This window comes from Hipposideros armiger, unplaced genomic scaffold (genome assembly GCF_001890085.2).
Source record: "Hipposideros armiger isolate ML-2016 unplaced genomic scaffold, ASM189008v1 scaffold_49, whole genome shotgun sequence".
NCBI classification, from domain to species: domain Eukaryota; kingdom Metazoa; phylum Chordata; class Mammalia; order Chiroptera; family Hipposideridae; genus Hipposideros; species Hipposideros armiger.
The window spans coordinates 2,696,367-2,723,528 of record NW_017731399.1 but is presented as its reverse complement, the minus strand read 5'-3'; the positions used below and the strand labels follow the sequence as shown (position 1 = coordinate 2,723,528).

The 27,162-nt window shown below is 52.1% G+C and overlaps 1 protein-coding gene across 2 annotated transcripts in view; it reads right to left on the bottom strand.

Annotated features, from left to right (window-relative positions):
• Window positions 1–26,811, bottom strand: part of LTBP2 (latent transforming growth factor beta binding protein 2) — a 103,496-nt gene extending 76,685 nt beyond the window's left edge. For both annotated transcript variants that reach the window (XM_019640403.1, XM_019640405.1), the window contains exons 1-3: window positions 25,968–26,811; window positions 18,488–18,558; window positions 5,043–5,289 (exon numbers count right to left, since the gene is read on the bottom strand). In XM_019640403.1, the coding sequence (XP_019495948.1) occupies window positions 5,043–5,289; window positions 18,488–18,558; window positions 25,968–26,461 (812 nt within the window). In that variant the 5' untranslated portion in view covers window positions 26,462–26,811. The remainder of the gene's footprint in view (window positions 1–5,042; window positions 5,290–18,487; window positions 18,559–25,967) is intronic.
• Between the last annotated feature and the right edge of the window lie 351 nt (window positions 26,812–27,162).

Genomic DNA, 27,162 nt, shown 5'->3' with positions numbered 1-27,162 from the left:
AGAGAGAGAGAGAGAGAGAGAGAGAGAGAGAGAGAGAGAGAGAAAGAGAGAGAGAGAGACCAACTGACAATGGAGGAAGAGCTTAGGGTGATGCACTACTAGCTAAAGGACACCAAGGATTGCGAGGAGCTGCCAGATGCCAGGAGAAAAGCATGGAACAATTTCACTCTCAGAACCTTTGGAAGAAACAACCCTTCTAGCACTTTGATTTTGGACTTCTGGCTTGCTGAACTGTGAGAGAATAAATTTTTGGTGTTTTAAGCCACTCAGTTTGTGGTAATCTGTTATGGCAGTCCTAGGAAACTACCATAGTGCTCCAGGGAGGGGCATAGCAAGTGCAAAGGCCCCGAGGTCAAAGCATCTCTGGCATGTTTGGGGGAACACCAGTTGGCTTATATGGCAGGAGCAGGGAGGGTGAGGGGAGTGAGTTGTTAGAGCTGACGTCAGAGATGTCAGGAAAGTTTTGGGGGCCAGATCATGTAGGGCCACCCCTGTGACAAGCTCTTGACAAGGGGAGCTGTTACACTCAGGCGGAGGGTCCCAGATGGAACGAACTGCAATGGGTGGATGTGATTGGCTCCCATGATCTTTGTCACCTGGTGTTGTGCCTTGAACACATTACATTAAACAGCAAAAGGAAATGAAGGTTGCTAACCAGCTGGCCTTAAAATAGGGAGATTGTCCTGGACGATTTGTCGGTGCCCAATGGAATCACACAGGCCCTTAGACGTGAAAGAAAGCAGACGAGTCAGTGAGAGAGGCTCAGCCGAAAATGGAGGCAGAGGGAAGAGTCAAAACACGAGGAGTTGCTGGCTTTGAAGACAGGAAGGTGGTCACAAGCCAAGGAAGGAGTGGCTTCTGGATGCTATGAATGGCCCTGAGGTGACAGCCAGCAAGGAAATGGAGACCTCAGTCCTACAACTGTAAGGAACTGAATTCTGCCAACATTTTGAATGAGTAAAGGAACAGATTCTCCCTTAGAGCCCCCAGGAACTCTACCCTATGTCACCTTGACTTTAGCCTGGTTGGGCCTGTGTCTGAGGTTTGACCGATAGAACTGTAGGATAATACATTTGCATTGTTTTAAGCTGCCAGATATGTGGCAATCTGTTATGGCAGCCACACAAAACTAACACGGGATAAAAAGTTGAGGTGTGCATAGAGGGGGTGATCCAGAAAGGGAGGGAGAGACTGGGTCAGTAAAAAGAAGGCGGACTCCAGCTGCCTTCCAGGGGAGCAGCCCACTGAAAGCCACCATCATGGGGTCCACAGCTGCCCAGACACCTCCCTGCCACCCCTGCTTGCCCTGCTCTACACCAGACCCCTTGCTGCCCAAGTACTGACTAAGCCTGCTTAAGACGTCCCCAGGGCTCAGGCTCTAAGTCGGGCCGAGGGGCAAACCCAGTGGAGGTCCCTGCCATTCTGAAAAATGTCATGACACCTCCCCTTGACCCTTTCCCCCATAGAGCTGGTGAGACTGGTCCTGGTGGCACAATAAAACCAGCCAAAGCCACCATTGGTGCTACTGCCAGTCGCGCCTCCCCTGCGTCTGGGTCTGGACTCTGCCTTCTTCCCAGAGCAGCTCTGCACACACATATGCACACGTGAGCTTGCACATATGCATGCACTCTGGTTTTCTGTCTGGTCTTTACCACAGTTTCCTGTTCACTCAAGTCCCCATGGCAAAGAGAACCAGCCCACTGATGGCTAACAGGTGTTGAGCACTATTATAAAAACAGGCACCATACTAAGTGCTCTACTCTTATGATCTCATTTAATCCTCTCTGCAATCCTATCAGGTGGAAACTACTGACTCAGAGAGGTTAGGATGCTTGCCTAATGTCACACAGCTGATGAGTGGTAAACCCAGGATTGGAACTTAGGATTGTCCAAAAGCCTTGGCTCGGACCCTCACTACTCAAGGTGTGGTCCATGGACCAGCAGCATTACTATCACCTGAGACCTGACGCTCACCCCCCCCAGACCTGCTGAATCAGAAGTTGCACATTAAGTTCCCAGATCATTCACATGCCCATTGAAGATTAAGAAGCACTGTGCAAAGCACTGTGTTTCCAAGGCCTGCTGGTCCCAGGTTGTAACCATACCCTTCCCCGATCTCTCAAGGCCCTTCCCCAGATGCCTGGCTCTTGCTTCCAGGTGGGGAGGCCCTCTGCCCAGCCTTGGAGAACAAACCTAGACCTGGGGCTCAGAAGGAGCCTGCAGGCCCCTGCAGTCAGCCTGGGACGCAGATGTACAACATCGATCCACGTCTGACTCTCCGTAGGGCGTCCTGCCTGCTGCCAGAGACTCTCCTGGCCCCTCCTTCTGGGACATAAGTCTCTTGGCCTCTTTCTAGTGCCGTTCTACAGAGGGCCTCTGGCCATCACCAGTCCCTGCAGTGTCTCCCCTCCCTGGACCTTCTGCACTCCCCTCTCACTCTTAGAATGTCCCTGAGTCATGTCACCTCCTCTAGCTGGACACCAAGGGCCTGTCCAAGTTGCCATCAGGAGAGGGGCCAGCAGCTGCTTGGGAAACCTGGCTAAGCTCACAGGAAATGCCTGACACCACCAGGCAAGTGAGATTTGGCCTCCCAAAGCAAAACACAGCTGGGCCGACAGTGGACCACTCGGACTTTCCCAGATTTCATGGCATTGAGGTCCCAGGGCAGAGAGAGACTGGGCTGGCCTGCAGGCTGCAGCTCATTAAAAACATCACAGTAGCCCTTGGCCAGGGAGCCTGTGAAACTCAAAGAGCATGGTCCTGCTGTGGGCCAGAGACCTCACCCCGGGCCTTCCCCGTCCGGCGCCTCTTGCGCACATGAAACCTTTGCTGGGAGAGCCAAGGCTCCCATAGCTCATCCTCCTTCCCTCCCAGCCTCTTCCTCTCCCCAGCATCAAGCCTCACTCATTTATCCACTGCTTCTGTTGATTGAGCACCTACAGTGTGCCAGGCACTGTGTTAGGTACCAGGGCCACATTCATGGATGAGTAGGATTCAGTCCATGCTCTCTGGAGCTCCTGGTCTAGCGAGCAACTAAACAGGCCACCCCAAGGCAGAGTAAAAAGTGCTAGCTACATAGGGAGACAGGGAACCTCGCTTCCTCATGCACTGCAAGCAGCACGGGGGGCTGTGCCCTCGGTTTCAGGCACAGGGTGAGGGTTCAAATCCAACTCTTCAGTATGGACCAAGTGACAGAGTGCAAATGCAGGCTGAGTACTTTCTGTAAGCTAGGACTATGGGAGGAGCTGTGGGGAAGTACAGAGTGCAAGACAGAGTCACTGCCTTTCAGAGCACAGGCCACACAGTCTGATTGCAGACTCAAGGCACAGACCCACAGGGATGTGTGCCAAGTGTGTCAGGGGGTCGGATAGCTGGGTAGAAGTGATTAGGACTGGGGCTTTAGGGAGGAGGTGGGAGTGAGCTTTGGAGAATGTGAGGGGTAGGACGGGCTGGGAAGATGGGGCAGAGGATGTCAGACATTCCCTGACTCAAGGGTTTGAGAGCAGAATGACCCACCAAGCAACCGCCCCCCAACACTCACACGCATGCACACACACAGGAGATCAGAGCATCAGAAAATGAATGAATCACAAGCCAAAAAAGAGCTTGCAAGGGGAAAGCCCAAATGGAAGGACTCTGCTTCCACCCTGCACCTGGTGGGTCCTGGAACTGGCACCTCTGGGGCTCTTTCAGGTGCCTTCATACCACGCCCACCCACCTCGGAAAGCAGTCGCAGCCAGGACCAGTCAGAACAGGGTTCAGGCCCTGCCCACCTGCTCACAGTCAATCCCAGGCCTTTCTCCTGCCCCTGTGTTGTCTACCTGGCCATTTAGCTCTGTCCCTTTCTCTGCCCCAGCATCCCCTGGCCTTGGCTGAAAGGTTTGGCGCTTCTGGTTTTGACCTTGGAACTCCCTAGGGCTTGATCTGAGGTCATCCTTCTTCTCTTCCTGCTCCTGGCTGTTTTTGGAAACCACCTGCTTGGGAGATAGGGCCCTGAACTCTACTTTACCAAGACCCTGGTCAGCCCACCACCCTCTTCAGAGTTGCTGAACAATCTCAAGCTCCTTTCCTTTCTCTCCTGAGCTTTCTGCCTGGGGACCTGACTCCAAGGTCAGCTTCCTCTCCCTGGTTCTCCAGGCCTCCCAGAGGGCAAATCCTTTTTCCCCTTAGTTCAGCAAGACAAGGTTGCAACATTTCACAAAGAACTTCCTAAGTAGGAAGCGAATGGAAAAACAAACCTGAAAAACCAAAAGGAAAACATAACCCCCTAGAAATGGACCAGTTTACAAAGTTCAGATTTCCTGTCCTGAGCTAGTAAAAGTCTAGCCAGGTTGGCTGGCAAGCAGGCCAGGGACGCCTGCCCACGAACACTCCGTTTGCCCACTTTTTGTTCTGCTCCCTTCTCCTACAAGCTCCTTCTCTTCGCCTCCAAGGAGAGAGGTCAGCACTGGGTGGTGAGTGCACTGACGGGGTTTTTTTTCTGGCAGAGGAGTCCTTCCTGCATCACAGGGACTGCAGGCAGAGACGGGAGAGACATTTATAAAGAATTTTCTATGTGCCAGGCACTGTTCTAAGCACTTTCCTTATATTAACTACCCTAATCCTTACAACAATTCCAGGATTATGGTTATCATCATTGTCCTCACCCTACTGAGGAGGAATCAGAAAGGTAAGCAACTTGCCCCAGGTCACCCATCTAGGAAGTGGCAATGTCAGAACTGGAAACAAGAAAGCCTGGTCCCAGGGACATGCCCTCCTCAGCTTTCTCCCAGGACCTGGAGAGCAAAGCGTTCACCTCCCACCCCCAGCCTTCCCAGTCCTCCCCAGCCTGGCAAAGCCTGCGCCAACCCCTACACCTGCTCCCCTGCTCTCTACATCCCTGGCAGGGGCAGGGAAAGGGGACAAGAGTGGGGAGGAGGGAAGGAAGGACAACTCCAGCCTTCTCCACCAAGCCTTCACCAAATAGTCCTCAGGAAGAAGCCCCCCCCCCCAGAGGGAGACTGTGCCCCTGGACCCGAGGTTCCACTGAGGAGGGGACTTACCTGGCCGGGGGCAGCTGTGGTGCCAGTGACTGTGCTCTGGCCGCAGGGCTTTCTCTGGCTGTGCTGCTCCTACGCAGGTTGGGTGAACCCTCCGCTGAGCGTCGGGGTGCTGGCCTGGAGTTCTGGGGGTCAAATTCCTCCTCAGGGATGACTTCCTCGCAGCGGGCTCCACGGAAGCCAGAGCGGCACACACAGAGCTGGGGCCGGCTGCAGGAGCCCCTGTTCTGGCACGGCGGCTGGCACACGGCTGGGGAGACAGGCAGAGGTGAGGGCAGAGGCCAGGCGACGCCTACCTTTCAGAAGGGCCTCTTGCCTTGGGCTGCTTGGCCTTCTGCACTCAAGCAGGAAGCTAACTGCAGGCTTTAGAAGGCTCCCTGGGCCCATTTCCCTCTCCTCTCCACCTACAGGCCTTAGGGTAAGGTGCTCCTGTCATCTTTGGACAGTCAATCAAAGACTCAATGACCAGAGGTGTGGGGCTGCTCACACCACCACTTCTAGTAGAACCTCCTAATGTTGTGTTATACACTTCAGAGTTTGCTTTTTTGTTGTCTGTCTCTCTACTAGACTGGAAGTCCCAGGAGGGCAGATGTTCAGATGTTTTGCTTTATTCCCTTCTGTAGCCCTAGGACTTGGAGTAGAGACTGTCACAGAGCAGATTCTCAGTGTCTACTGAATGAATGAATGAAGAATGAATGAGTCTCTTTTATGGGAAAGGGCTTGACACTGGCCTGAAAGTCAAAAGGTTTGAGTTGTTGGGGCAGGTAGGGAAAGGCGGTTCTGTCTTCCACAAGGCGTGTGATCTTGACTTCCCTGAGCCTCAATTTCCTTATGACCCACATGACGGGTAGACTGAGGAGGCTGTGGGGATCCCAAGGGTCCCTCAAAGGCATCTTCAGCATGCTAGTCTCCCCTCTTCTTCCCCTTCTCAGGACATCTGCACTGAAGCTCCCACCCTTCATAGCCGGTGGTGGAGCTCCTGACTGGGAGCTAGAAGGATTTTGCCTCCTGGGCCCTGGGTTCAGCCTGGAGGTTAAGTGGGACTGGAACTGGACCCCTTCTGCCAAGCCAGCATTGTGCAGCCATCGGCCACAGGGTCCATGACTGCTCTCTTCACTGCCTTTCATCACCTTGCAAAATCTGCAGCCACCTCCAGTGACCAGCAGCCAAGGGGGAGTCACATGCAGGAACACACATTAGAGAGTGGGGCCCGGTGCCACCTCTCCTAGGACCTTCCCTGGGGATCAGGTAGGAACCCAGGAGAGCATGGTCGGGCTTATGCTGGACCCTCTAAAACCTAGTGTCTCCTCCATCTGTCACTCATTCATTCAACAAATATTTGCTGAGCCCTTACTGTGTGCTAGGCACTAGGGACAAAGCCTTTGCCCACACGGAGCTTTCAGTCGAGTGGGGAAGACCAATAAGAAATGAGAAAACAACAGCATAATGTTGTTTCAGGCAGCATCGTGGGCTGTGAAGACAAACATGTGATGGAGTGGTTTGTGCCCAACCAGGCACTTTAGATGGGGTGGGGGGCGGGGAGTGGTCAGGCCTGTCTGACGAGTGAGATGTGACTGGTACAAAGGAGGTGGATCAGCAGACATCTGGTCAGACTCTTCCAGGCAGAGGGACAGGCAAGTGCAAAGCCCTGGAGGCTGAAAGGAACGTGGCGTGTTCCAGGGGGTGCTACAAGTCCAGCGAGGCTGGGGTCTGGTGACAGAGTGGGAGAGTAGGTGAGGTCAGAGAGGGAATCAGAAGCAGATGATGCAGCCCCCACCTGACTTCCCACCAGGCCCCTGTCACCAGCACTACCACCTGTCACCAGCACTACCACCTGTCACCAGCACTACCACCAGAGACAAGCCCTGCAGGCACACCAGGACCAGTAAGCACTGGGGAAGGAGGGTGCCCAGGCCAGGTCTCTGTCCTGGCTTATTTTAGGCAGGGAGTAGCAAGGGAAGGCCTGAGTGGTTTGCCACGTGGACCACAAATGCTGTACCACTCCTAGTTCCTCAAACCCACACCTCTCTGCTGACAGAGACCCAAAGCCTGGCATGGGTGACAGGAAGGTCACGCAGCTTCTCCTAGTCTAGGTGTCCTTGCCTTCCGAATGGGTGGTCCTTGCCTTTAAGAAGGTCTTTCAAAACCAATCTAGCTCCCATCCTTCCCCTCCTGGGCCCTGAGGATGGCCCAGCCTTGACTTTAACAATAAGATCTTCCATTATCTAAAACCCAAGGTCCCAAATCCCTGTGCCTCAAGGTGACTCACTTTCTTCTGGTTCTTATTTGCTAATATATTCCACAAACATTTAATGAGCACCTTCTCTTGGTCGGACTGGGTGCCAGAGGGACAACGATGACAAGAGTGGTCCCTGCGCGGCAGAAGCTCTGCCCAGAGGCGGGTTCTCATAAGCACAGAAGCCCCTTGCCACGCAGGGGGTTAGGTCCTCAGTGCAGACCAGTGTTGGCAAGCTTTGGCTGGTACAATGAACAGCTCACAGAAAATGGACGGGGGAGCGGGGGGAACTATAAAAATGGCATTTATATACGAGTACGCATATAACATCATGGTAAATAAAAATTCTAAAAGATTTCCAAACCAGCTAGATTTGTTGGCGGAAAAACCTGCTTGGGAAGATAACCTTTCTGGATCAACCATTTACAAAACTGTGCAGAGGCCAGATCTGCTACGAAAGTTTTTCCAGCAAGTTTCGGGGTTTCAGAGGTATTGAGCCCGCCCTCATCCACTTCATTTGTATCGCTCTTAGGTTGTTTTCACAAGTCTCAGCAAGAAGCGACTTCCTCACTAAAGTGTTTAAGTGTTTTGTTCTGAGCTGAGCCTCAGCGTCATGGGATTAGAGAAGAAACACCTCTCTTTTCTCTCCATTCCCCCCAAAAGCCACCTCCAAATGGCCCCGAATGGTGGCTCCAAGTGCCTGTCTACGAAAGGGTACAGTCTTATGACAATTTTGACTAGCCTGTCATAAAATAAGAAAAAAAGTTTTCTAAGTTTCTTATAATGCTATTTATTTCCACTTAAAAAGTCTCTTTTATTTTGAGATTGTCTTTTCTACTTGTTTGGTGTTAAAATGTTCTTTTTTAATTAAAGGCGATGGCAAATGGTAGTTCGTTTTTCTAACATCCTCCCTTGGCAAAATGGAAAGCTGGCTGCTGGGCTTCGATGCTTAAGATGCTTTCGGCTGTTTTACTAGTGCACGTTTAGGATCCTCTGGGAAAGAGGGGGCAATAGTAGTCATGTGTCCTTTTGTTTAAAGGAGACACGCGCAGAACAGTCCTCTGTCAAATGAGCTCCAATTTCCAAACTGCAGTATCTGAAAGGAAATCAGCCGTCTCAGGATGGGTGATGCCAGGGGCTGCGGCATAAAGCAAAGAAGGAAAAGCCAAGGGCTCAGGAGAGGCCGTTCCGTGCAACGCTGTGGGAATTCTAAGATAGGAAGTTCCCAAATGCGATAGGCCAGGAAGTCCTTATGTTTTACTCCTGGAGCCTCATCCCTTCCATTTTTTCCTCAACAGAAAAGACTATGCTTTCTACTTGAGAAATAACCCCAGGATAGGGTATGTGGCTTTAATGGATCTTTCTTGATTGATTATTGGTGAAGGGTTATCAAGCATGACGCCATGATGTCCATGTTTGACTGATTATTGGTGAAGGGTTGTCAAGCATGATGCCGCAATGTCCATGTTTAGCCATAGAGGACACATCCGGCCCCTCCCTTTTGAAGGCTGGCATCCTTGGACAGCCGGAAGGTGATGCTGTTACCAGCTTCCCTGTGCCCATTTGTCAATGCCAGCCTCTAGCCATTCATAACTTGGGCTCCTCCCGAACCCTTTGTTTTCCACACTCCCCTGGCACTCTCTTCCTCACTGAGGATTGGGCATATGGAAAGTTTCAGCTTTGGGAGTTCAGCTCTGTGAGTTAGCAGGATGCCAAAAGAGAGGGGAATAAAAAGAAAACTCTCAAAATTGCTTTGAAAGTAAGAAATAGAAGGCATTGTTCCTCCAACCCCCCACCTCCTGGCTGTGCCCCTTCTACCATCACTCTGCTCCAAAACCGTCAAGCAGAGGTTTGCTCAGATTTTCCACACAAAATCCCCACCTTTGGGAGGAGACCAAACTCAGAATGGGTAGGCCTGAGGAAGATTCTGGAAACAGCTCCCACAGTGCGGGCTGCTCAACTCCCACTATGTGAGCTGCTCCTACCATCTGCTCGCAGCCTCTGTGATCAGCTACTTGGTAGCAGAAAGAGCATGGAGTCAGAGGGTTTTGTTTGACTCCAGCTTAGCCACATCCCAGCTGCGTGATCTTGGGCATGCCTCATCTCATTGAGATGCCTCAACCGGTGCCTCAGTTGTCTCATCCATAAAGTGGGTCTGATAATTACGGCCTCAGAGAGTTGTTGTAAGTCTCAACAGGGATCGTGAATGTGGAAGTACTTTTTACTCTCGAAAGCTGTGCTGTCCAATAGTCTGATGCTGTAGCCATGAGCTGTCTGTGGTTATTTAAGATGAAATGGGTTACCATTCAATAAAATTTAAAACTCAGTTCCTCACTTGCATTAGCCACATTTCAAGGGTTCAAGAGCCACGGCTACCATGTTGAACAGGAAGATACAGGACATGCCCATCAGCACAGAAAGTTCTATTAGACAGCACTGCAAAGCTTAAAAAAAAAAAACTACCATAACTCCAATGGCAGAGGCAAGAGGGCTTCAGAATTTTTCCACCACAACCCTTTTCCCAGAGAAAGGCAATGTCCACACAGGCTCCTGTTAGAGAGATGGAGCAAGCTCTGTGGTGCAGACGCACGGCTGCTTTCCAGGTGTTACAGACAGCCCATCCCCTCTCTACCTTCACCCTCCCACCCCTAGGGAGGGCTTCCGTCATCAGCTCTCTCTATCCTGGGACCCAGAGACACCTCCTCCCTTCATCTATAACCCCTTAGCTAAGACACTGACTTTGGGTTGGGCCCTTTAATTCTGTGCCCTTCTCTGGGGCCTCCAGTGCCTTCCCCTCTTGTCTGAAAGATGAACCCCAGCTCCAGATCAGACTCTGGGCCCAGCACCCCCACACCTGAAGCTCAGCAGCTCTGCCATTAAACCTCCATCTTGCCCAAAATTTGTGTCAGTGGGTCACTAAGAACCTACTCCCTGAGCTTCCCACTTCCTCCCTCAGGACGGGGGCCCTGTGCCCTTCCACGCCCAGAGGGCTTTGCAGACAGTACAGTCTCCTACCCATGCTCAATACTGACCTCAGCCCTTCCCTGGGCACCCCACCTTAGACCCCGACCTAGAGGCCTGTTTGCCTCTGGAATTCACTTACGGGAGGGTTCACCTGTGGCCCTGAGCTGTTTCTTCCCAGCCTGGACCTTTGGTTTCCACAGAAAAGGGACCCTGATGTCAGAGGTCCCTAAGGCCAAGGAAATCCCTCTCTGGCCCCCACACACCTTTAGAATCCACCCGGGGCATTGTCCTTTCCACACCTCAGCTTTGCCCAGAATCTGTGTCCCTAGGCCTCGACCTCAGCCCTGAGCCCCCAAGCTACGGGAGAAGCCAGGTCCTTAAGGACTCACCCCACTCCCACTACAGCTGTGTTGGGGCCGCATCTCCGACGGCTGGAAACAGCACTGGGGCTCAGGGGCCGGCCAAGCGCCCAGCTCCAAAATAGCAGTTGTGTTCACATAAAAGCCTCTAATGAGAGAAAGATGCCGTTCTTGGCCCCTCGCACGTTCTCTGCAGACGCTGTCTGGCATGCTGAGCGGGCCTCTACTGTTTGGCGGAGGGAGGGGAGGAAAGGGAGGTGTGAGTCAGACCTTGGCCCTCAGCCCCTCAGCATGGACCGCCCTGCTAATTGCATTAACAAATGCCTCAATGCTGGGCCAATTGGGGGCCTGGGCCAGGGGGCAGCCTCTATTCCCACGGGCTCCAGCAGGCATAAAGAGGGGGACCATGTGCAAGGCTGTGGCCCAGGGCTAAGGCCTGGGTTTGCCTCTAGCTCCGGCTCCTAAACAAAGGAGTCACCATCCACCCTGTCACAGCCCCAAGGACTGTCTGGGTGAAGACAGAGCTTTGGAGGCCTTCGTGCCAAAGGGGTCCCTGGAAATGAAATAAGGATGGGATGGGTTCCTGGGACAGCCCCCATCAGGGACAAGCCCGGGGACCAGTGTTTTCCAGAGGAGCAGCTCCAGGGCTTGGAAGACAGTTCTATGGCTGACTGGGGCCATCCAAGCCCTTCCGCAGCAGCACCAGCTCCAAGCCCAGGACCAGTAAGCTTGGGAGGGTTGGGGGACATCACTCCTGCTTACAATTCAATCCAGGCCAGGGCAGAAGCATGGAGGACAGAGCTGCTCTGAAATCCAACCGCATGACCTTGGGCAACTTTCTTCACTTCTGTGAGCTTCAGTGCCTTCATCTAGAAAATGATTGTGCATCCAATATATATAGTATTTGCCTAGGACGGTAAGCAAGACAGACACTGTCCTGTTCTTCACGGAGTTTCCAACTTAGAGAGACTGCCACACTGTCACAAAACAAGTGAACAGACAAGTAGAATAACAGAAATAGGGATATGCGTTATGGTGGAAACAGTCGAGGGGTTGAGATCCAGAATAACGAGGCTGGTGGGGGCAGCTCTAGACTGAATGGTTAGGGGGAGTTGCTCTGAGGAGGGGAGCTTGAAACAGAGGCTGGAGAGATGACAAGGAGCCAGCCTCATAAAGAGAGGAGGGAAAGCAAACAGAGAACGTGGCATGTGCGACAGCCCGGAGGCAGCACATTCCAGGAGCCCAGGCTGGATTGGGTGAGTGAGGGGTGAGTGCTGAGAGAAGGGGCTGGATACACGACAGCAGGAAGGTGCAGACAGGGATGTGTTATGATCTAATTTATGGAGAGAGAGCCGGAGGGTAAGGGGAGAGCGGGTGAGCAGTCAGCTGGTGGCTGCTGTCACACAGGAGAGGGGGCTGGAGCCTTGGACTAAAGAGGCAGCCGGGGAATCGGGGAGGAGCAGACAGTTTCCCCGGAAATTTAGTAAGTAAAACAGGGCTTGTGACAGATTAGATATAAAGCCTGAGGGAGAGGAAGTTGTCTTGGAGGGCCCCCAGGTGTCTGGCTAGAGCATTCAGGTAGCTTGGGGATGCCTTCTCATAGGGTAGGTAAGACCTGGGCGGGGGAGTTGGCTCAGAGGGAAGGAAACCACGAGCTTGTTTTTGACAAGTTGAGGTGGGGATGCCTGGGAGGCATCAAGAGCAGATGTCGAGTAGGCAGTGGGACGAAGGAGTCTGGAGGTCGGAGGATATATATAAATCTAGGCGTCGTCAGCCCCGAGACGATGTTTACATCCATGGGAATGCATTAGATCATTCCAGGAGCGGTGCAGCAAGAAAGAAAAGGAGGACCCAGGACTCAGTTCTGGGAGACTACATTTAGTTGCTGGGTAGAGGGAGGGAGCGGCAGGAGGGGCCAGGACAGAGAGTGACAGGATGGCCACTCACAGGGTGAAGGGGGTTGAAGTGTTTAGTGTGGTCCCTGGCACAGAGAGAGCATTGCACTACTCATATTGCTGCATGCTAATTGTCTGGCACCGTGCCTACTGGTGCTCAGTAACAGGGTGGCAACTAATGCTTGGCTTGCCTCCTATGCCCCCCCTCCCCTTCACATGGGGGGCTTGGGAGATCTGGGGAAAATCCTAGGGCAGCCCAACATTAAGATGTTGGGTAGAATAGGAGAAGCCAGCTAAGGGGGCAAAAAGAGGCAGCTGGGGATGGGTGGAGGAAACTACCAGGTCACCCACGTGATCGTACACCCACTCAGTCCCTTAACAAACACATGTCAGATAGGTAGAGAGGGCTGGCACTGCGCTGCTATCAACAGGACAGTGCCCGGCCTCAGGAGGCCCCTGGGTAAGAACATCTCCTAAATTAGGGGGCATGCACCTACTCACCAGGAAGACCTAAGGCACCTATAGGTGGTGGTGGTGGTGGGGAGATGGGTGGTCTCTTGCTGGGACTGCACCCTTCATGTTAGCTGGGTCATGTGGTTTTTCCCCTTAGCCACCTCCCTCCTTCCTCTCCACCACTCTCATGGACTCCTGAGTCTCATAGGATGGTCATGCAGAGATGAGCCACTCAGAGGCTCCAGCTTCTGGCTCCTGGTGGTTCTTAACCAGTGAAGAACCTGCAAGCCACACCCCTGCCCTGACCCTTCTCCCTAACATTTCTTCAGCACTTGCCATCATGAGGCCCTGGGCTAATTCCTTTCCCTGTATCTCTTCTCTTCAATCTTATAACTAGGTACTATTCTCATCCCCATTTGACATGTGGAGAAACTGAGGTTGGGAGTGGCCAACCGCAACCGCAGTTGCCTAAGGTCACCATGCTAGTAATGGAGCAAAGGTTTGAACCCAGGGAATCTGGCTTCAAAGTTGGGGCTCCTACACACCTGGCCATAGTCTTGCCCTTTGGGATGGGGTCATTACACAGCTGGGATGAAGTGGTCCAGGGAAGCTCCCTCGGAGAAGCCAAGGAAAAGGCCAGATCAGGAGGGGTGGAGTGCTCGTAGCCTGAGATGTGAACCAGAATGAAAGCTACGCAGGAGCAAATGCCCAGGCCCACTCCAGGGTCTCCTGAGGGTCTCCTGAACGCTGTAGGGAGCTTCCTGGCAGGACTGATAGACCTGGGGCTGCAGAAGGGAACGTCTCAGCACAAACCTGGGACAAGCCCCATGTTATTCAGTACACACTTATTGAGCCTTTCACCTTGTGTCCGGTGAACACTTGCTACTGTGCAGCATGCTGGGGGCCGGGAGATACAGTCCCTGCTCTCAACATCAAAGCCAGACATGGATAGAGCACCCAGAACATGCCAGGTCTGTAGTCGAACATTTAGCATCATCTCATTTGTTCCTTGCAACTCTGTGAGGCAGAAACTAAGATTAGCCACATTTTCCAGGAGAGGAAACTGAGGCACAGAGAGCTTAAGCATCTTGCCCATAGCCACGTAGTTAGGCACTTAAACCCAGGCAAGCCATACCGTCTTCTGGATCTAGAGTAAGACAACAGCCAAACTTCCAGGCTCTGCTACAGGACTGGGACAAATAGTTACCCTCATCTGTAAGTAGAATAAAGATCAAATCTAATTTATAATGTGGTTGTGAGGATTAAAAATTGATAAAGTCCTGACCCACAGTAAGAGCTACTATTATCTTTGTTAATCCTCACAAACAACTCTATATAGATTGTTATACCTACTGTATGGATGAGAAGCATACCCACTGTATGCCTAGAAGAGGGCCAGTCACTTCTGAGGACACAGAGCTGGGATTCAAGCCCATGACTCCTTGGATCTGTCACTGGAATCCAAAGCATATGCTCTTAACCTTGAGCCTTACTGCTGGGGATGGGAGGACTGTAATCCACCTATCCCCCTCCCCAACAGCTGTAGAGACTCCCTCTGCCCTCTCCAGGACAGCCTCAGTCCCTGTGCAGTTAGGCTGAGATAAATTCAAAGAATTCAAATCATCTTCTCCAGCGTGAGCCTCAGAAGCACCCAAATCTCTGTGTGTATGTGTTGGGATGGTGATGGGGGCGAGCCAGTCTGGAAAGACTAGAGTCTTCCAAAAGCCCTAACTGTAAACAGGACCCCGTCACCCCACACTCTACAGTCCTCCTCGGCTGAGTGGGCCGGGCAGGCCCCAGTCCGCTGCCTCCACAAATGCATAAACACATAAATGGTGTGGCAGAGCTGGCAAAGCCACAGAAGGAAAGGCAGATACCAAGACGAGAGGAGGAGACGAGGGCCCAGCTCGAGACCCTGCCAAGGCGGCGGGAGGAGCTGTGGCTCCAATGATAGCCAGCTGTGGACACAGTGGCTCCCCGAGGTCCAGTGACTGGGCAGCGGTGAAGGAAGGGGCCTGCCAGGAAGATGGTTTGGTGTGTCACAGCAACCTAGAATTCTGGGACAGGAGGCGAGAGGAGGCCGGGGGGTGGTCCAGAGGCAAGAGCCATCTCTTCCTGAGAACGGGAGGTGCGTTGGACCCACAGATATCTGGAGAGACCAGGGGATGGACTGAGTCTCTACACAGCTCTGGGACTAGACTTCATTCTTGGCAATGGGAGGATGTCACACACCCGTCCTTGTCAGCCCTCCTCTCCTGCTGGCCGAGGAGTCACCCCACATGTGTGAAACTGCTAGGACAGAGTCCTGAGCACTCCCGGTCAGTGCCAGCCTTGGCTCCAGCCAGGAGGGCAGCTGCGGGGAGGGGAGAGGGGAAGACAAACCATTAGGGGGAGCAGGAGAGCCAGCTGACATGACGCAGAGCCAAGAGTCCCACATTCTACAGATCTCGGGACCCAGACAGCCAGGGCCAACGCCCCACCGCCCACGTGGTTCTTGTTAGGCTCATTAGTAGCAAGACAGCAACAAGCGAACAGCACAGGGCCCAGCTAATTAGTACACAGACCTTCAGTGGGCAAACTGACTTCAAGTGGAAAAGACTGACTCCCACTGGCAATTCCTCCAGGAGAGCTGCCAGTCTGCATGCGTGTGTGCGTGGGTCAGGGGACAAGCAGGGGAGCAGCAGGGTGAGAGGGCCAGAGAGAAACATAACAGGGGCTGAGGACCCCCAGGGTGGCGTGGGTATTGGCAGCCCCACGCTAGGGCACTAGAATGCACATACACACACACACACGTTGGTTCGGACAATCTGCAGATTCACCCAACCTCAAGTTTCCAGTGTCGAAACTCCAGTTTGGCAGAGACTAACGCTGCAAAATCACGTGCAAGTTAGGAAGCGGAGAAGTGAGACCTGTGCCCAGACTCCTTGGGCAGCTGGTGAGAAGCCCACCCTCTCTGAAGCCACCCTGTTCCAGCTTCAATTCAAACCTCAGCAATACCCTGCTAAGCTCGCTAGAACTTACCAACTCCCTTCCCGATCTCTTTCCATGCCTCCAGAGTCTCCCAAGGCCCTGCTACTCAAACTGTGGTCCCTGAACCAGCAGGGACAGCATCCTCTGGGAGCTTGTTAGAAGCAGAAACTGTCCAGTCCCATCCCAGACCTGCTGAATCAGAATCTGCACTTTAATAAAATCCCAGAGGATTCAGGGGAACATTCAAATTTGAGTAGGGCCTCCCCCAGGGCAGATCTTCCTATGACTGACTCCAAACTGTTCAGTGTCTTCAGCTCTGGCTAAAATCATCTATGGTGCTTTAAAAAAGATCCCAGCCTCAGAGCTCCTGTTGCACATAAAACCACCTGACTACCCACATCCCTGGCTTCTCTTGCCCAGGGGAGTCGCTGATTTTGAGTCCCAGATCCTCCTCTAGTGAGCTGTGTGACCTCGAGCAAGTCACTACCTCTCTGAGGTTCATTGTCTTCATCTTTAAAACTATGAGATGTCCCTCCCCCACTCTTACCCCAGCCAAAGAGGGCCTGTCCTCTGAAAGCCCCCACTAATCCAGGGTTCCTGAAAAGGAAAGAATTTTCAGGCAGTCGATCTGCTTTGCTGTTTGTTTTTTAGTTTGGGATTTTGATTTCTTTAACTGGAGATCTTTAGAGAGACCCAAGATTCTGCCTGAGCTTCATTGTCACCCTGGGAAAAGTCAGGGCCATGAGGTCTGAGGCAGAGCCAAGAGCTTGGTAAGCCGACATTCCCATCGCCGCAGGAATGGCAGCAGCCCCGTCTCGTCCCCATCTCATCCCCATCTCGTCCCCGTCTCGTCCCCGTCTCGTCCCCGTCTCGTCCCCGTCTCGTCCCCGTCTCGGGAGGCATCAGAGCCAGAGATGAGGGCCTCCATCAGGGCTGAGAACACCATAGGTTTTGTCATGCACCTGGAAACCCTCACACTGCAAAGGGCCTTGGGGGCTTGTCCTTGGGCAGGAAGGGGTGCTGGTGAGACCTAGGCTTTGCAGCCAGGCAGAAGGTAGTGGCAGTTCCAGGAGGGACAGTCAGGGGAGCACTTGGAGCTGTCGTACATAACTGAGAGCAGACAAGGGCTAAAAAGCAGCCCTGGGTGTGAGAGAGAAAGGTCCAAGGGGCTCCCTAAAACCCCCATATCTGTTATCACCTGTGGAGATTCCAAACTCCAGAAGGCCCAGCCTCAGCTGGTGCTGGAAGAGAGCAAAGGCTCGTAGAGAAGAGTACGGGGCTCTGGAGTCAGACTGCCTGGGTCCAGCCCCGCTCCAGCACTGGGGGTAGAATATCCTTGGCCGTGTTTCCCAACTAACACAAGCCTCAGCTTCCTCGTCTGTAAGTGGGGACGATCAGTGAATACTCATGTTATAGGATTATTGAGAGCCTTAACTAAGATATGTATGTGAAGAGCTTAGCACAGTGTTGGGCACATAGTGACTCCTCGGCTGTTAGCTAGTAGTGTAGTAGTAGTAGTAGTAGTAGTAGTAGTAGTAGTAGTAACAGCAGCAGTAATGGTACTAGCAGTAGCAGTAGTAATGCTAGAGGTAGTGATGGTGGTATTAGTAGCAGTAACGGTGAGACTACTACTGCTAGTGGTGGTGGTGGTAGTAGTAGTAGTAGTACTAATGATAGTAGTAGTACACTGCCATCCCCAGTTCACAGGTGTAGAAAGCGAGGCCCAGGAAGTAAGGTACCTGACAGCAGGGTATAGTGATTAAAAAGAGGGACCCTGGAGTCAGGTTACCTGAGTTCAAATCCTGCCATTTCCAGGTCATGTGACCTTGAGCAAGTAACCTGTCTATGCCTCAGTTTCCTCATCTGCCAAATAGGCTATGTACGTGCACCTTGCGTAAAGCGAGTATCGTGTGGATATTGGCTCTTGTCATTGTGACTGCCTCCGACACCACCAGTGGAGGCTTGGGCACAGAGCCCCCGGCTCCTCCTGCCTCGCTTCTTGGTTTCCACGTAACTAAGATGAGTATTCTCTCTTTTCTTTCATCTGGGCCAGCCAGCCAGGCTTAGAGCAGTCCACAGAAGTCTGCGCCAGACATGGGAGCAGAGGCTCATCTGATTGTCCCGTCAGGAAGCCTGACAGCGGCCGGGACCAGTGGGGCCGGGGCTAGCACAGAGGTGGATTCCCACAGCACACACGGCAAACGGTGCCCCTGGCAATGTGCGACGCTGAGGCTCTGGGGCCAGCCACATTCCACAGTCCACAGGACTGTATGGACACCTAAGGGACCCTGCAGGCAGAACAAGTGGGGTGCCAGCACAGTGGGGCAGCAGGAAGGGAATGCAAGGAGCTTTAAATACAGAAGTGGTGATTTTATTTGAGAAGTTGCTTTCAGTTGGAGGCATTTTTAAATCTCTTCCCTTCTACAGCACGTTGCCTCCACCCCGGAGAGGAGCTGCGTCCTCAGGAGGCAGATTGGGGAAGACATTGCTGCTCCAGGTCCTGAAGTCCCCAGGCCCAGCCCACTTTGAAGGAGAGAGAAGGAGAAGGGTAGGTGGGGTGGAGGCACTCACGTTTGATACAGTGGTTGGTGCTGTTTGCCGTTGTCCATCCCGGGCAGCACTGTCCCCCGCAGACGTTCCTCCTGTGGAGTCACCCAAACAGGGTCAGGCATAAGGATGCTCAGAGCAGGACTATCCCCAGGGCCTCTCTGAATGGTCCCGCTGTCTTATAGGCCAAGCCTAGGAGGATGCCGCCAGGCTGGGCAGGCTGCCCCCCTTATCTACGGAGGCTGCACGGCCTGGGCCAGGTCCTTGGGGACCCTGCAAATCTAACATGGAATCCTGACTCTGCCATTCTCTGCATGACCTGGGGAAACCTCACTCTCTCCATTGGTACAATACAGGAGAGAATACCTGCCTAACTGGGTTGTTGTGATGATGAAACGAGACAGGGAAATAGAGCACCTGACACAAGAGGGCACTCCACGAGGACAATAATGACAGTGAACATGAAGATGATCAAAAAGCAAGTTCAGAGAGGTTTAGTCACTTGCCAAGGCTAAACACTGAGTGCCAGGGTCAGATTTAAACTTGAGCTGTTCCCACCCTAATGCTCCAACTTTACATTGCTTCTCACTAAAAGATAAACACCATGGTTCTTGCCCAACAAACACTGACATTCCAAGGGAAGCTGGAAGACACACAAAACTGTCTTAAGGACACACATATGTATCACCTGCCAACAAATGCACACCGAGAGGAGGCTTAGCCCTTGGGTGGGCTGGTGTGTGGTGAGACTGAGTAGTCTTTCTATTTAAGAGGGATAGTAGGAAGCTAGTAGGAAGATAGGGCTGGGGGCTTAGGTTAAGCCACCTCTGCATAAGGAGCGCACTGTTTTAACTTTGGCAGGCTGATGGAACTTACTTTCTGGGAGACAGTCCTTCTCCTGTCTACTCCAGTGCTGGCACCCACAACAGACACTGACCTGTGGTAACAGCTGGGGCCCTCACCCAACTCACCCAAACTCTCCTTTCAGGTGTCTGGTGAGGTCCCCTGCAGCACCAGCAGGTGTCACCAGCCCTGACTCTCAATCTAAAGACCCAAGTGCCTGGAGCTGGGTGACTTCCCTAGAAGGGCTCTTCCTGGCAAAGACCTCGGGGGGCCTGACTCCTTGGCTCAGGCTGAGCCTGGTTCTGGTCTCATGGACCCCATCATTAGCATCAGAGATTATCTACTGAGCACTCACTGAAACTCAGGGTGAGCGGGGTGGCCAAGATATGGAGAAGGCGAGTCAGGGAGAAGAACAGAGCAGGGGGCCATTCCTGCACCCCAGTGGCCAGCATAGTGAGCATTTGGTCCCACTTAGGAATTTGTTTGACATTTGAGTGGACCCCAAAGCTTGTGTGGTTTGGGAGCCTTACAAAACATTCAAAATAAATTCCTGCAGCTTGAAAAAGCTTAGGGTCATTCCTGACCCTTTGGCCCAATATTGAGGGGAGCTGCCTCCCAGGGAGCTCCCAGAATGTCTTCCCAGCCAAGGGCTGTGCCATTCCAGCCACCTTGAAGCCCCTTGGGCTGCTGCTTTCAGCAGCTTCTCGGTGCCATGACGGGCTCCTTTTCATCAGGGCCCAAGCCCTCGGTTCTGCGGAGGGACTGGTCCTCATACCCAGGGTTTCTGAGTGCGTGCCCTGGTGGAAGGGGCAACTACTCACCCATTTGCAAGTCACTACCCTTGTGGTGGTGACAAGGCCTCTCAGAGGCCTGAGAAGTCTTTGAAAGAAAACAGAGTGCATGCCCTGGGAGTTTTCTAGGACCTGAAGGGCCCGCCTGCCTGGGTGAGCATTGCATGGAGCCCAGCGCAAGGAGGCCCCCTGAGCCGTTGTCACCCCAGATGTCTTTAGGATGGTTTTGTAGCTGTCTGTAGGAAGAGGGCAGTAGCTAGGCCTGTGTTGCCTGCCAATAGTGGAGCTCTCAGGGCAGTGAGGGCTGGGCAGAATCAAAGGCTGCCAGGCAGTGGGGCTAGGTGGGGGCCAGGCTGGGCCTGAAGGGCACTCACGAGGGACTCAGGTTCTCAATGAGGGCCTCTGAGGATCCTTTCTAGGCCAATATTAGAGTCTTGGAAAGAAGCCCAGGGAGGTGGCCAGATGGGAGATGACCATTCAGTGGGCTCTGGCTAGCCGGCAAGAGTAAATGAGCCTGACTAGCTGGAGTATATGACTCAGTAGTTCTGACTTCCTGGTACCACTCAGAGATCATATGAACCCAAATTTTCAGGTGACGCCACTTAGCAAACATTAGCCCAATATGCAGCATCATTGCCCAATCCTTGAGGACACTTCTGGCTAACAGCCTGGGATAGTTGCTGTTCCACCTGGGACAAATCTGATCATACTGATCCTTTGTTCAAAACCTCCCATGGCTCTCCATTGGCCTCTACAAAGCTAACCAGGGCCTCACCTGCCTGTGTAGTCTGTCTCCACCACTCCAGCCCTCATCTCCATGACCATCTACAACCAAGGCTGTGATCTTCCAAGGATACAAAGTTTGTCATCCCCTAGGTGCACTCTATACGGTCACATTTTAATGCCTTTGCTTAAGCTGCTGTCTGCCTAGAATACCTTCCCTCTCTTCCTAGATGATCAAAATCTTTTGCATACTCCAAGACTTATAGATCAAATGTTGCCTACTTTGTGTAAAATCTCCCCTAACATCTACTATCTAGGCTTCCCCATTCTCCATCTCCTGAGTGTCTCAGCTTGTTGGCTGTATGGGTCTCTGTCTTGACTATCTTAAGGGTTCTTTTTTTTTTTAATGAATTTCAGGTGTACAAAACAACATAATGATTAAACATTTACACCCCTCACAAAGCGATAACCCTAACAAGTCTACTACCCCTCTGACATCGTACACAGCTATTACAACACCATTGACTATATTCCCTATGCTGTACTTTACATCCCATGAATATATATATGATATATGTATATATATTTGATTTTGATATATATATATATATATATATTTGAAATATTTTATATTAGTTTAAGGGTACAGTGCAGTGGTTAGGCATTTATATAATCTATGAAGTGATCCCCCCCATAAGTCTAGTAGCAATCTGACACCCTACATAGTCTTTACAACATTATTGACTATATTCCCCATACTGTATTTCATATCCCTTTAACTATTTTGTGACTACTAATTTGTACTTCTTAATCCCTTCACCTTCTCACCCATCCCCCAACACCCCTCCCATCTGGCAACCATCAGTTTGTTCTCTGTATCTATGAGTCTATTTCTATTTTGTTTGCTTGTTTATTCTGTTCTTTAGATTCCACATGTAAGTGAGATCATATGGTATTTGCCTTTCTCAGTCTGATTTATTTCACTTAGCATAATATCCTCTAGGTTCATCCATGTTGTTGCAAATGGTAAGATTTCATTCTTTTTTATGGCCAAGTAATACTCCATTGTATAAATCTACCATAATTTCTTTATCCAATCATCTATTGAAGGGCATTTTGGTTGTTTCCACATCTTGACTACTGTGAATCATGCTGCAGTAAACATAGGGGTGCATATATATTTTTTGAATTAGTGTTTCGGATTTCTTTGGATAAATACCCAGGAGTAGAATTTATAGGTCATAAGGTAGTTCTATTTTTAATTTTTTAAGGAACCTCCATACTGTTTTCCGTAGTGGTTGCACCAATTTGCAATCCCACCAACAGCACACGAGGGTTCCCTTTTCTCCACATTCTCACCAGCACTTGTTCTTTGTTTTGAGAATTCTTTCATACCCCTCTTTGTGCCCCTAGAGTCTAACACAGTGCCTCACACATGGGATATTCTTAATACTTCTTTGTTTCATTTAATCCAGAGCTTCCCAAAAAGTGGATGAGTAACACTGAGGGCAGGAAAGTGGGTTTTAAGTTTTCACAATCACAGCATTCAACAATGCTGAGTCACATGGTGAGAAAGTGATTCTCATTTCTAGCTTTATTAGATCAGTCAAAAGAATCTGTCTGAGGTTGAGTCTTCAAGCCAGGTCCTTCCCCCAACACTTGCCAGCCCCCGTTTTCAATAGGGAGAACACACCACAGGACTGAGTTTCCTCAGATAACGGTGTGTGACTAGAATTTGAGAACATTTTGTTTTCATTTCAATTTTTCTACAGCTATCTTCTCTTCATGACTAGTAGTTCTCTTTTCAACTTATGATAGTGATACAAAGTTTCCTTGAATATGAATTTATTTATGTAGAAAAATGAGTCAAGCTCTGTTTGTAAGAACAACAACAAAAAAAGTAACTCATCTAAATGTCCAAAAACAGGAGGGTGAAAAAATAAACTGTGGTATATTCAGGCAGTGGAATAATATACAACAGTTTAAATGAATAAACTTGGGCTAATTATATTAACATGGTTAAATCTCAAAAATCTAATGAGGAGGAGGAAAGATGACTTGTAAAAAAGGATAATACAGTATGGTATCACTTATCTATGTTCAAAATATGCAAAACAAATTATGTATTTTATGGATGCATGCATCTGTAGTAATAGTATATAAACATACTTTGGAATCATAAGTAAATTTAGGGTAGTGGCTGGCTTTGGGGAGAAAAGGAGGCAAATTTATAGAGGAAATCTCAGCTAAAGAAATCAGAAGCAAAACATGCCAAAATATTAAGGTTTGATAAAACTCGGTTGTGAGTTATATTATATCCAATACATTTTGTATGTTTGTACAAAACTTCATAATATAAAACACTTTAAATAAAACACAGAATCCTGTTAATTTAACAGTACATAAGTTTAAAGAACAAAAATACAGCAAGAGCGAAAAGACAGAGGAAAATGTTGTAAAGGTGGTATGCTTTGAGGCTAGTTCAAAAAACCCTGAATATTGTGAAACAATGGCTTAAAAAGTCCCCGATAGACTGTAAATTTCATTAGTGCAGGAACTGTGTCTGCTCTGGTTCATTGTGGGCAATAAGTTCCCACTACATTGCCAGTTCCATGTGGACAGAGGCTGTGTTGACCACTGCTACAACATATCCCCACGCTCCAGGAGTGCCTGGCATTATAGGAGGCCTTCCAAATTACTTGTTGAATGAATAGACAATAGACTCCCCAGCAGTGATTATGTAATTCCAAACTTCACCAGCAGGTGGCACTTGGTCCTTGGCCCTGAGCAACCCACAAGACTATTGCCAAAGAGGTCAGCCTGGCCTAGAGCCATTAGCCAGAATGGACCTGGGTAGAGGAAACCCATTAACAAGATTGCCAGTCAGCCCCTTCCCAGCTGACTTGGAGTGGCTTGCTGGAGTGCCAGAGGAACCTGCCCTTTATCAAAGTTGCAGAAAATAAAAAAATCTGGGGAAGGAGCCAAATCCAGCATGTGATATGATGTGTGCACCTGTGTATGGCAGGTGCTTGTGGGTGGCACCCAGCTCATGTCCTTACACACTTGTGCACATATACCAGCCTTATTGCAATGACAATCTGCTTTGCTTATCACCACCTCGTTTCACGACTTCTAATAGTGCTTTCTGCCACCCCCACCCTCTGCTGTCCCACCTTCCCCCAATCCCCACTGAAAGGCCTGTGGTTTAAGCTCCTCCACGATCTGGCCTAATCTATGCCTCCAACATCACCCCCATGGCTTCCCTACACACAGGTGCAGTCCTGCCCCAGGTCAATGCCAACAGTGAGAAGCTCTCCTCTTTGGGCAGTGCTATACCTCCAGACCTCACTCCTGCCACACCCCCCCATCCCCCGCTTCCTCACATGCTGCCCATTGAATGCCAGGGGGTCCAGCTCACAGGACCTCCTTCTCCTCTGAGCTCTTCAGCCACAGCTGTCCCATTCCTTTATGCTTAACATGAAGCTTCTGGTACTAGAAAGCACATTCACTGGCACATAACTGTCCACTTCTCCAACTCGGTTTTAAGTGATTGAGTTGTTCTCCTGGCAGGAACAATGCCTTTGGCTCTGGGACCCATCCACTATTGCATGCTCTGCACACTTGCTCTTAAGAAGCATGTAGTCATTTGCACGGGCCAGGAAAGGAAAAACGTGAGACATGGCAGGTGCTCCACGAACACTTGTTTGCTGATTCTATGTGTAAGCGACTTGGCTGCGCATGGGTCTACTCTCCGCCTGCTTTAAGCTGGACCTTCTGTGGACAGCAGGGAGTTCATTCACTCATTCAACAGTTACTTAATGCGCATCACCTATTTGCAGGCACTCTTCTAGGCACTGGGAACACAGCAATGGACAAAACACGGCCTCTGTTTTCAGAGAACTTACATTAGGGTGTGCTGGGAGACCAGACCATAAACACAGAAACAGAAATGGGAATATAATATGTCAGATGGGAATAGTGCTATGAAGAAGCATAAAGCAGGGTGAAGGGAGAAAGAGAGTGGGGCAGGAGTAGCTGAGAAGGCCGCTCTGAGCAGAGATCTGAATGAAGCAGTGAGTCCTGCTGAGTGTGGGAGAAGCATGCTGCAGCCAAGGAAAACAGGGAATGGAAAGGCAGTAAGAGCGTCCTGGGGAGTAGAACTGGTGTGCACCAGGATTAAACCATATTGGTAAATCAGACCCCGGCCAAGAGCGCTGCCAGTTCCTTTCCAGCCTCCCGGATGGTACCCTCACCCAGCCCTGCACTGCCTGGGGCTCCGGTGTCCTTCCTGCTGGACCCACCTGACATACCCAAGGCAAGGCTGAGCGCCCTGCAGCCAGGATGATCCCCGACTGGGGAATTGGCGGCCCTGGGGGAGCCTGCTCACGCTGCGAGGGTGCCTCAGCGGGGCAGCGGCTGTTGCCCCCGGAGAGGGAAAAACAATAAATTGCAGGGTTGGGGAGAGGCTTAGTCCTGCAGAGTGTGCCAGTCACGCTGGCATCTAGCTGCACAGACGGACACACAGATCCACTCCCCCATGTAACCACTGTGCCGCAGCCACACCGGGGGCAAGCTTCCAGCCCAAAGTGCCCTCAAGCCTACCTGCGCCCATTCCCACATTCAGCCATCCATGTGCCCAGGCCAACCTGCGCCCCAGCCCAAACATTTGTCCCCATGTACAGGCTTCGCTGCCAGCCCCCGTCCCAGAGATGCATCTGCCTTCGCACTTTGGAGCCTCCAGCATCCTCCACCTACCCGCCCGCTGCGCCCACTCAACCTCCCCTGGGCCTCAAGCGCCCGGAACGCCCACCCTGCTGTCCCCTCCCGCCTCCTTCTCGGACCCTAGCAGCACAGCCGGCGACTGCGGGCACCGGTTAGCTGAGGGCGGGCGAATGCAGAGGCGCGTTAGGAAAGGATTTAACGTCGGGTCTTGGAAAGCTGGTATGCAAGGGCGAGGATGTTGTTTCTCCTCCTAAACTCTTTGGAAGTGGGTTCGGTACTGTTTCCCTGCAGTACGGAGGCCAGAGGGAGGAAGGGCAGAGCCCAGCACCCTCCTCTCGCCTGCACATCCCTCCAGTAAGGAGTGCACAACTCCAGCCCCAGCCCTCGCTTCCCCCAGCCCCCGTGCTTCCCTCCCCACTGCTCACCCCGTGAGCCGCCCTCGTGGCGAGGTTGGGGGCGCAGCCCGGGGTCGCTGCAGGGTCCCGCGGCGCGGGAGAGCCGGGACGGCCCTGGTCCGGGGTGCAGGCTGCTGCTGGCCCAGCGGATTGCTTCTCCAGGTCTGCGCAGGTGGCTGGACTCGCCGCAGCTGCTGCGCGCGGGGCGGCCTCCTGGCCTCCGCCTTGCCGGGCCTCCTGGGGCTCCCCCAGCCGGGTTGGGTCTGCTCCGCGGGCGGTGAGCCCGGGACGGGCGCGTCCTGCTCTCGGAACAGGCTGTACACCTTGGCTGCAGCCGCTGAAGGGTGACTACCCCCGGGACGCCACAGCCGATTCAAGTCCCTGCCAGCCAGCTCATATCTTCCCACCCGATCCCTCTGAGCATGACCCATGCTCATGAAGAGAGCCAGGGTGAGAGGCAGGAAGCTCCTCCAGGGGTTCCGCAGGGAGCGCCCAGGGTAGGCGGTGGTGGTCAGCAGCTTCATGGCGCTGGGGGCCTCTGGAGAGCAGTGCGCGTGGGGAACAGCGTGTGTGTGTGTGGGTGGGGGGAGGGTAGTTGGTGCGCGAGGCGACCTGCAGGCTGCCCTCGGGTCCCCTCCTGGCGGCCCGCTTCTCCTGGTCTAGGGGGCCCCGAGTCAGACAGACTGTGGGCCAGGCTCTCCCCGGGTTGAGGACTGGACGGCGGGAGCCACCCGGCGCTGCGCGCCCTGCGTCTGGGGTCCACGCTGGGTCTCCAGCTGGGAGCGCACCGCCGCTACACCTTCGCGCCTTCTCCGCGTAGCTGTAGCCTTCTGAAGGGGGAACCGAAGGGCTTTATTTTTTGAAACCTCTCTGTGTTTTTTCGTCTCTTTTATCCACACCATGCCCCCTCCTCGGAGGGACAGCTCAGCCCCCTCATTACTGGAGAGGGAGAGAGGAATTCCAGCAACACCCACTTTGGCACCGGGAAGCGAGCGGGCGGCGAGGGGGGTTAACCCGTGAGTAGCTGGGGACCGCGCAGGATGGACCCGAGGGCTGGTAACGGAGATGCCGCCTGCCGGGACAACGGCATCTGAGCCACCTTTCTCCTGTCCTGGGCAAGCTCGAACTGCTGACCTTTCCTGAATATATCTCCCGCCTCCGACCTCAGGGACAAACTCGGGGTTGGATGACCAAGTCTGCAGCCTCGAAGGTCTGAAAGGAGGCC